The sequence below is a fragment of the Hemibagrus wyckioides genome, linkage group LG13 (genome assembly GCF_019097595.1).
Source record: "Hemibagrus wyckioides isolate EC202008001 linkage group LG13, SWU_Hwy_1.0, whole genome shotgun sequence".
NCBI lineage: Eukaryota > Metazoa > Chordata > Actinopteri > Siluriformes > Bagridae > Hemibagrus > Hemibagrus wyckioides.
In genome coordinates this window covers 24,945,668-24,956,129 of record NC_080722.1, presented here as the reverse complement: position 1 = coordinate 24,956,129, position 10,462 = coordinate 24,945,668, and the positions used below count along the sequence as shown (strand labels likewise).

General features: G+C 40.3%; 2 protein-coding genes across 2 annotated transcripts in view; both read right to left on the bottom strand.

The window, feature by feature from the left end:
* The window catches only part of slc35g1 (solute carrier family 35 member G1), an 8,985-nt gene extending 7,968 nt beyond the window's left edge, over positions 1-1,017 (bottom strand). Inside the window, exon 1 of the mRNA XM_058405929.1 lies at positions 326-1,017. Coding sequence (XP_058261912.1) covers positions 326-635 — 310 coding nt within the window. The 5' untranslated portion in view covers positions 636-1,017. The remainder of the gene's footprint in view (positions 1-325) is intronic.
* Positions 1,018-1,220: 203 nt separating this feature from the next.
* lgi1b (leucine-rich, glioma inactivated 1b) lies at positions 1,221-7,118 on the bottom strand. Its single transcript, XM_058405926.1, has 8 exons — positions 6,548-7,118; positions 6,390-6,461; positions 3,626-3,697; positions 3,464-3,535; positions 3,287-3,358; positions 3,037-3,206; positions 2,795-2,959; positions 1,221-2,619 (listed from the first exon to the last, which is right to left on the bottom strand). Exons 1-8 carry the CDS (start codon positions 6,739-6,741, stop codon positions 1,802-1,804), a joined length of 1,635 nt encoding a protein of 544 aa, XP_058261909.1. The 5' UTR covers positions 6,742-7,118; the 3' UTR covers positions 1,221-1,801.
* Between the last annotated feature and the right edge of the window lie 3,344 nt (positions 7,119-10,462).

Here is a 10,462-nt window from a genome sequence, read left to right as displayed (position 1 = left end):
GTTATAAAAGTTTAATAAAACAACCGCGAGTTTAATAAAATAAACGTTAATAAACGTCTCTAACGCCGTTCAGGTGACACAATAAATGACAACTTCTGGAGCTTAAATTTGAAAAAATAAAAACCCGCCTCAGCATCACTTTAAAATGAAAGTATTTAACTGAGGAAGTCATTTACAAAGAACAAGAACAAGAAGTTCCTCTAAGTGAATGAGGCGCTTTTAAAACATCTGCGATCTCTAACTCCACGGTTAAACAGATCTATTTAAGAGAACTAGTGAAGTTTTACAAGTACACTTGACCCGAACGGGAACGAGATCAGTTTACCGCTCGGAGCTGCGCGTGCCTCCGTGCCGTCCTCGTGCTCGTGCGCTTTTCTCACACACCAGCAGCCCGTCCAGTCGCGTGAGTTTTTCTGTGACATCTCGGCACCTCCATCACCTCCCTCGAGTAGTCTGAAACTGCCTCGTAACCGAGTTCCTCCGTCCTCCTCCTCATTCTTCTCATTCTCCTCCGCATCACCGTCAACTTTCAGAAACGCCGCGTCCTCCTCTCTGAAGGGGACAACCGATAAAACCGTGTGTCCGCCATCGTCGTCGTTTCCCTCTCTGCCATCCCCGTGTCTCAAATCATCCATATCAAGACGCAACAGGTGCTCATATCTCGGCAACGCGCCTCGTCACACTGTTCCCTGAGCTGCAGAAGTTAGCTTAATAATTAACCTTGCCACACGCTGACTGGCAAACGCCATGTTCTGCCACTAGAGGGCGAAAGCGCGTGCACGAGAGTTTTTCGGCCGTGTCCCAATCCACACGATACCTCACTATACTACGATTCCTGGTACCAATGTTGTTTAACATAGCAGTTTTTTGGAACTATAAACACACTTAAACACTATAGCGAGTACGTGAGCGGTTTTATGTGAGTTGATATCACAGATTTGCAAAAACACTTAACTTCAAACCGGAGCGTTTTTAAACACGACCGTCACTTTGGAAAACGGGCCCTAAAATACGGTGGCCAAACGAGCACTTTCCCTGCGTTTTCACCCACTGTAATGAGTGACCACTACAACGGCCAGGTGGTTATTAGTGCCACGTGAATATGATTTCTACTATCCAATATCATGCTTATAATTATGAATAACTTGCTTCATATTTAATAAACAAAAGCCACATCAGTTTGTAGGCTTCCCATGCTTAATACAACAACAGATATCACCTTTATATTAAAAGTGGTTTATTATTTCTACACAGTAATGACAAAGAAGAAACACATACAAGACTAAACCTTCTTTCTAAAATTACATCACCACACAAAACATCTAAATTCACTGCATTATGCTTAAATTAGCCTAAATTGTCCATTCAATCTACTCTAATTAGCGTAGAAAAAAAAGAAAACATTAGCCAGATGAACCATTTTTTTGTTGTATAAAAGTTACAAACTGCTCAAAACTACAGTAAAAAAATCTGTCAACAATTTACCGGCCAGCCTATCACAACGGGTTATTCCCTTAAATTTTCAGGTTTGTGTTTATTGTACCTCTGAAACGTCCCGCTAGCTTTTGTTAGCAGGAAGATAATACATGAACAACAGCTTTTGTTAAGAGGAGAAGGGGTTAAAAAGAGTAAAAAAACTGAACAGACTAGATGATGATAACAATGGTGAAAGACACAAAGGACTTCTAGAGAGGGAGTCATCTGGAAGCATCATCAGTCATCTAGATAACACGCGTGAGCGAGTGTCGGACAGCAAGCTCGTCTCGGTCAGTCTGTCCCGCTGCACTTTCAGCAAAAAGCCTCAATTACTCAGATCGATGATGAGGTGCTCGTAGATCTGTGTCCTCCCTTTGAAACTGGAGGCGAGCAGGAGCTCATGGTTGTCAATGGATACCATGGAGAAAGCCCTTGGTGCTTGGACGTTCAGCTCCTGGAAGTGGACAAAGCGGCCCTTCTTGGTGTCCCACTGATAGACCTGCGTGAGCGAGTAGTCGCTGCCAAGGATGGCGTACTGCCAGCTTCCGACTGTCACAGGCTGGAAGACCATGGAGCCGCGTGATGGCACACTCTGCACCTCGGTGAACATGGCACCATCCCATCGCATCACCTTGGAGTCGCCAATGAAGCGTGTCAGGCAGATATAAAGCTCGCCCCTGGCTCGGAAGTGCTTGACGGCATATACGTCCTCCGTCTCGGGGATGTCTGTCCGCCGCTCGAACCTCTTCGGGCCCCGGTTCCACTGATAGATAACGGGCCGCTGTGAGCTGCTAGACAGGATCAGATGGGGCTTGCCTCCGATCTCTAAGTACTCCACATCCGTGTCGCGGTGCCACAGGTGGAGAGACTGGTGCGAGTAGAATCCGTTGCCGTTCCACTTGTACACCGTGGTGGATCCCGCTTTGGAGCTGTCGGCGATGGCGAAGAACCACTCGCCGTCCAAGCGGAAGGTCTCGACGTCATTCGGCTTGCGGATCTTCAGGATATCGATGTCTTGGATCTTGATGAACTTCTGGGCTGACGTGTCCCGTTTGTAAATGTGCGAGCCGCCGAAGAGTTGGGCAACGATAACGAAAAGCTGCTGGTCGATCACCATCGGCTTACAGACCACGGTGGAGGTGCCTGAGGAGAGGCGGAAAGAGAAACCCATTAAACACAGCATCATGGTGTGACCTGATACGTAGCATTCAGCACAGGTAAACATCTCTACTGGAGCTTTAGCTGATTAAATCATTTTTTAAGACTTTATCGTCCTTTAGGGAACAAAATAAAGCAAACATTCAAAACCGTGTCTTACTTTCTATACTGTCGAAAGGTCTGAACTCCATGTTGACATGGTCCCATTCCAAGAAGCTGCACGTTCCCGCGAAAGGCTGGGCAAACACCACGTACTGATCGTTCCCAATGCTGAAGGTCTCTACTGAGATCGACTCAAATTTCAGGGTCTTCTTGGAAACGAACTCTGGAACAGAAAGCTGAATTTACTGCTGGATATTTCTCGTTTAATAAGCAGAGTATTAGAAAGGACCGTCGCCTCACCCGCAGTGATACAGTCAAACGCCTGAGGCATCAGCTCATTGATCTTCTTCCCTTGATAAAGCGGCGGCCCGCTGCAGTGTATCTGGTCCACTGTCGCGTTGGTGTTGTGCATCCACTCCACTAGCCATTTCAGTTTACAGTCACAGACAAACATGTTTCCTCGAAGATCCCTGAGAGTACACAATCTTTCCAGTTAAGCCGATGTCAGGAACATTAAAACCACAAATCATATTTTTGTGTCAAGACATACACTTTTGTTAAGGCATCCATCCCCTTGAAAACATCTTTGGGTAACGTCTCAAGGTTATTATAGGCAAGGCTCCTGATCAGTGTAAAAAAAAAAAAAATACAAGATTATAAATATTAACACATAAAGCTTTTACACACCTGATTAATCATTTGTTCTCCAGTAATAAATTACACTCACAGATGAAGGAGAGATTTCAAACCTCTAAAGGCCAAAGGTGACATGGACTCGATTTTATTGTTTTCAATAAACCTGTAATAGATTGTCACATTTAATGAAAGCGATTATATTCATTCCCTGCTTTAAAAAGTAATAAAATGGAACAAAACACACAGTACTCACAGATACTCCAGATGAGGCAGACCCTGAAATGCATCTTCATTGATAGAGTCAAATGTATTGGCTGTAAACAAGCTGTAAACCAAATCAGCATATTAATGCCACACACACACACACACACACACACACACAATTGTGATTGCTTTCATTTTCTCAAAATACCTTGCTAGAACTCCTGAATCTGTAGGGTATGAGCTTACAGAAGATGTTTGGGCTTGAGTAATCATGGCTTTGTATTATTTATCCCAGGAGGGCGCAGGAACATATGGTTATAGTCAGAGTAAACACATACATGCATCAGATTTCACATAACCACATGTGAAGAGCTTTTTTTTTTTCCTGTACTGCTCCAGGGTTTGGAGTTTGGATAAAACTACAAAAGACACACTTTCATTCCCAGCTTTAAATTTGTCTGATCATGTAATGCATGTGAAATGTATGTTTACTGAGAAATGCTTTATATATCTATATATAACTCTTAAAATGTAAACAAGGGAGGCGTTTTTCTGTATTATCCTTTTAAAGAATTGTTTTTTTTCCCTTACACTATTACTTTAAAAGGAAGTTTTTTCAGTGTTGTTACTATGAACAAATTATTTGTTCCACTTCTTTCTGGATCGTATCCTGTTAATATGCATTTCATATAAATCTCAGCTCCTTACAGTCAGACCTCAGCGCTCTGTGGTACGTGTTATAAATAAGACAATCTTCATTTCTTCCTGACATTTAACATCATCACCTATTACTAATGCTTCTGGTTGTCAAATGAGCCTTAAAGAGACTTAACATGTGGCTAAAATGTGTCCAGACCGCCGCCTCCTGAACTGGTTCAAACAAACAGACTGAAATCTGTTGCCAATGTGTCTTTGGATTGCATTCATTTTTATTTGAATATTTTTTTGGATAATCTGGATATAATCCTGACACCCAAAAGCAGATGAAAGGACCAAATGTAAAAGGCGGTACATACAAAATAATAGTTATCTGCTGTGTGTAGTCTACTCTGTGTTTCTGAACGCGTAATGTAAACGAATCGCAAAATTATTTGGGAAAATTCTCTTAAACTGGACATTTTAAGGCGGTTCTGGGAGAATTTTAATCATTCCATTTTGAGAATAGAGTAGTCTATGGGAGTATGATTGGTGTCATGACTTCTGATGTTTTTCTAAAAATCTAATAAATAATCATTCATTTATTCGAGCTGTGTAGTTGTATGCACACTGCCCACTGTTGGGCGATTGAGCAAGGCCCTTAACCCTCTCTGCTCCAGCGGCACTGTATAATAGCTGCTCCTGCCCTCTGACCCCAACTTCCTCAGCTGGGATATGCGAAGAAAAGCATTCCACTCTGCTGTAATGTATGTGTGGCGAGAATAAAGGCTTTATGCTCACAGTTCTTCTAAAACATACAAGACCAGACCAATAGAGCAGCTGCACTGCATAATTTACACACCACAACACACTGTCGTGTTGCCAGATTGGGCAGAATTTCTTTATTTCAAATATTTCAGTCACATTTAAGCTAGAAAAGAAAATGTCTTATGGCACTGGTGCTATATAATTTAACAAAATTTAGAAAGGGGAATGGTGGACTGCTTTAAGCCGTCATAAAAAGAGGCTTGTTATAGTCTACACATTATAGACTGAAGAGTTAGAGATAATTAATGTTGGGCGGAATGGGTAGTCTGAGAATCTAGACTTTCCTGCCATAAAACTTGGCGAAGTTCTATGCAAATGTGGTTGTAGAAACCTTTTATAAGTTATAGGAAAATATAATAATAGTAAGGAGCAAAGAAAAAAGGTGAAAAATCACAGCGTGAGCTGGTTCAACTGTTCAACCATCTTAAAGGAGTTATTTCCAGCTTCATGATTACTCACCTCAGCTGACCAGTACATACACTCGATGGTTGTAGCCCAAAGAAAAATAATAGTTTATAATAATATACACTATATGGCCAAAAATTCGTGGACACCTGACCATCGCACCTATATGTGTGATTTCTGTAAACTGTTACCACAAAGTTGGAAGCACACAAGTATATTGTACCGAATGTCTGGAAATAAGAGACTGTTCCAGCATGACAATGTCTCTGCGCACTAAGCAATCTTCATGAAGATATGATTGGTGCAGAAGAACTCAAGAGCCATGACCTCAACCCTACCGAACACACTTACGGATGAACTAGAACCCCGACTGTGCCCCAGACCTGCTGTCCTCAACATCAGTGCCTGATCTCACTGATCTCACAGCCCTTGTTGCTGAATGCTCAGAAATCCCCACAGCTACGCTCCAACATCTACTGAAAAGCATTCCTGGAAGAGTGGAGGCGGGACTAAATCTGGAACGGGGTGTTCAAATGGGTGTGATGGCCAGGTCAAACTTTTGGCCTTATAGCAATTTCGGATTGCGCTTCTGATTTAATTGCACTGTTCAATCTGGCAACCCTATTTAAGCGTTTTAAGTGATTAGATACGGAGCTTAATGGACTCCTTAATATTGCAGGGTTCTGGTGAAGGAACAGACAGTGCTTGTTTACAGACATTTGCATACCTAACATTGCAATCCAGCCTTCAGTAATCAAGAGCAGACCCACAATAACACAAAAGGTTACGCACGAAAGTAATGAATGAATGTTTCAAAGGAGAACGCGGCCACTGGGTTGCCATGGCGACGCCCAAGCCTGCGTGGGTTCCCTGTTAGATTAGTATTAAAGCCACTTTTCATCAGGGTAATTATTTGGGGGTAATTATTGCATAACAGAGCTCACAGAAGCTGAAGAGACGGCGTGTGCAGGAAGCTTCCTGGGGCAATTTCACTGAATCCAGACTTCACGAACGATCTGTTGGCGAGACACGTAAAAGTACATCATTTATTTATTTTTAATGTTTACGCGCAGCCCCTAGGCAAATCTCCAAGAAAACTTACAAGGAGACGACGTCCGGAGGGAAGGTGTGCGGAACGGTCCTGATGTTTTCACACAAGGCGTTATCTTTGGTGCATGTGCATCCCACAGGGCACCGGGACTGCTTATTCCCCCTGCGGCTCTCCGCCGAGAGAAAGACCGCGGCGGCGCAAAGCAGCGTTACCGTGAAGCCCAGCGTCCCGCCGCTGTGTCCCATCCTGATCCCCCGGTTCACTTCAGAGTCAGCGCAAGAGCTATTCCCGAGGATGGATGTCACTGCTGTGAGCTGTAGTCTTGTGAGGATGCGCCTCGGTCAATGGGTAAGGGCTCAGAAAAGCATCCAAGCGTCTCGACCCGAATATAAAGAGGCGCCAGTGCACATGTAAGACCTCCAAAGATAATACACCAAATCTAATACAATCTAATAACACCAATCATAACTGGACCAAAAAAACCCACCCAAAAAGCCCGTCAGCCTCGTGTACAGTCCATGCCAGCCCACCAAAGCGACACTGATACAATAAATAATGTGAGATGTGTCCAGGGTCTCAGCCAATGGTCTTCTCCTGCTTTCTCTCGTCTCCTGCGATTGCGCATGAGCGCTTCCTGGGAATTAAACTCATCAGAATATTCATGAGACAAAAAACACGCACCTGAGTCCCAAGCTGGGAGAAAAAAGGGACGCTGCCGGGCTTTGTAGCTTCATTACCCCGTGATTTATGTCAAACATTACACACAGAAAAAGCAGAAATAAATAATGTGCTTACTAATGTATTTACACTCATCTTGATGTTGTTATTGTGGCTGTAGCTGGCAGTGTTTTTGTTGTTGTAGCAGTAAGTTGACAAAGCAGTAGTAGGTTGTTTTTGTTATTGTAGCAGTACTATGTTGTTATTGTTGTTATTGTAATAGTAGGTTGTTGTTGTTGTTGTAGCAGTAGTATGATGTTACTGTTGTTATTGTAGCAGTTGTATGTTGTTATTGTTGTTGTTGTAGCAGTAGTATGATGTTACTGTTGTTATTGTAGCAGTAGTATGTTGTTATTGATATTATTGTAATAGTATGTTGTTATTGTTGTTATTGTAGCAGTTGTATGTTGTTATTGTTGTTATTGTAGCAGTAGTATGTTGTTATTGTTGTTATTGTAGCAGTTGTATGTTGTTATTGTTGTTATTGTAGCAGTAGTATGTTGTTATTGATGTTATTGTAATAGTAGGTTGTTACTGTTGTAGCAGTTGTATGTTGTTATTGTAGCAGTTGTATGTTGTTATTGCTGTTATTGTAGCAGTAGTATGTTGTTATTGTTGTTATTGTAGCAGTAGTATGTTGTTATTGTTGTTATTGTAGCAGTTGTATGTTGTTATTGTTGTTATTGTAGCAGTTGTATGTTGTTATTGTTGTTATTGTAGCAGTAGTATGTTGTTATTGTTGTTATTGTAGCAGTTGTATGTTGTTATTGTTGTTATTGTAGCAGTAGTATGTTGTTATTGATGTTATTGTAATAGTAGGTTGTTATTGTTGTAGCAGTTGTATGTTGTTACTGTTGTTATTGTAGCAGTTGTATGTTGTTACTGTTGTTATTGTAGCAGTAGTATGTTGTTATTGATGTTATTGTAATAGTAGGTTGTTGTTGTTGTAGCAGTAGTAGGTTGTTATTGTTGTAGCAGTTGTATGTTGTTATTGTTGTTATTGTAGCAGTAGTATGTTGTTATTGTTGTTATTGTAGCAGTTGTATGTTGTTACTGTTGTTATTGTAGCAGTAGTATGTTGTTATTGATGTTATTGTAATAGTAGGTTGTTGTTGTTGTAGCAGTAGTAGGTTGTTATTGTTGTAGCAGTTGTATGTTGTTATTGTTGTTATTGTAGCAGTAGTATGTTGTTATTGTAGCAGTTGTATGTTGTTATTGTAGCAGTAGTATGTTGTTATTGTAATAGTAGGTTGTTATTGTTATTGTAGCAGTAGTATGTTGTTATTGTAATAGTATGTTGTTATTGTTGTTGTTGTAGCAGTAGTATGTTGTTAGTGTTGTTATTGTAGCAGTAGTAGGTTGTTATTGTTGTTACTGTAGCAGTAGTAGGTTGTTATTGTAATAGTATGTTGTTATTGTTGTTATTGTAGCAGTAGTATGTTGTTATTGTAATAGTAGGTTGTTGTTATTGTAGCAGTAGTATGTTGTTATTGTAATAGTATGTTGTTATTGTAGCAGTAGTATGTTGTTATTGTAATAGTAGGTTGTTGTTGTTGTAGCAGTAGTATGTTGTTATTGTAATAGTATGTTGTTATTTTTGTTGTTGTAGCAGTTGTATGTTGTTGTTGTTGTAGCAGTAGTATGTTGTTATTGTAATAGTAGGTTGTTATTTTTGTTGCTGTAGCAGTAGTATGTTGTTATTGTAATAGTATGTTGTTGTTGTAGCAGTTGTATGTTGTTGTTGTTATTGTTATTGTAGCAGTAGTATGTTGTTATTGTAATAGTAGGTTGTTATTTTTGTTGCTGTAGCAGTAGTATGTTGTTATTGTAATAGTAGGTTGTTATTTTTGTTGTCGTAGCAGTAGTAGGTTGTTGTTGCTGTAGCAGTAGTAGGTTGTTATTGTTGTTGCAGTAGTATGTTGTTATTGTAATAGTTGTATGTTGTTATTGTTATTGTAGCAGTAGTATGTTGTTATTGTAATAGTAGGTTGTTATTGTTGTTGTTGTAGCAGTAGTATGTTGTTATTGTTGTTATTGTAATAGTAGGTTGTTACAGCATTGTGGCTGACCCCACACACCCCTCACACACACTCTTCATCCTCTTGCCATCTGGAAAGAGGTACCGGAGCATTCGGGCCCTCACAACCAGACTGTGTAACAGTTTCCTTCTTCAAGCCATTAGGCTCCTCAACACCCAGGACTGAACTGTTCTACACTCTCTCTCTCTCACACACACACACACACACACACACACTCAGGACTGAACTGTATATCAACTCTCTGTCTCTCTCACACACAGATACACACACACTCTCTCTTGACTGTGTAGACACGCACACACACACGCACACATAATTTATATTGTTCATTACTTATTGCACTACCTCTACCTGTCATCTGCTGCTTTAGTCATATTTATGTTTATTTCTATTTGCACTACCTCAACCGCTGCTGTGTATTTTTGCACAATACTTTTGCACAATACTTTTTTTTACATCATTTCACTTTATCTTATTTTATTTCACTTACATTCCATTACCCATGTTCTTTTCTTTCTTTTTCGGCGCTAAGTGTCCTGTGTTCTTTTGTGTTGTTTTTCTTGTATTTATTGTCTTTTGCACTGTCTTGTCTATGCTCTGTTTGCACCTAGCTGCACACTGTGCACTTTACGTGGCTAAGACAATCTTTGGTCCTAGCTCTGTGGTGTTGTTTTTGTGTTGAACTTGTTGTTGTATGTTTATGTAGCACCAGGTCCTGGAGAAACGGTGTTTCATTTCACTATGTACTGCGTCAGCTATATGTGGTTGAAATGACAATAAAGCTTCTTGAATCTTGAATTTTACTGTTGTTGTTGTAGCAGTAGTAGGTTGTTATTGTTGTTATTGTAGCAGTAGTATGTTGTTATTGTAATAGTAGGTTGTTATTGTTGTTGTTGTAGCAGTAGTAGGTTGTTATTGTTGTTATTGTAGCAGTAGTATGTTGTTATTGTAATAGTAGGTTGTTATTGTTGTTGTTGTAGCAGTAGTAGGTTGTTATTGTTGTTATTGTAGCAGTAGTATGTTGTTATTGTAATAGTAGGTTGTTATTGTTGTTATTGTAGCAGCAGTAGGTTGTTATTGTTGTAGCAGTAGTAGGTTGTTATTGTTGTTATTGTAGCAGTAGTAGGTTGTTATTGTTGTTATTGTAGCAGTAGTATGTTGTTATTGTTGTTATTGTAGCAATAGTATGTTGTTATTGTTATAGCAGGTT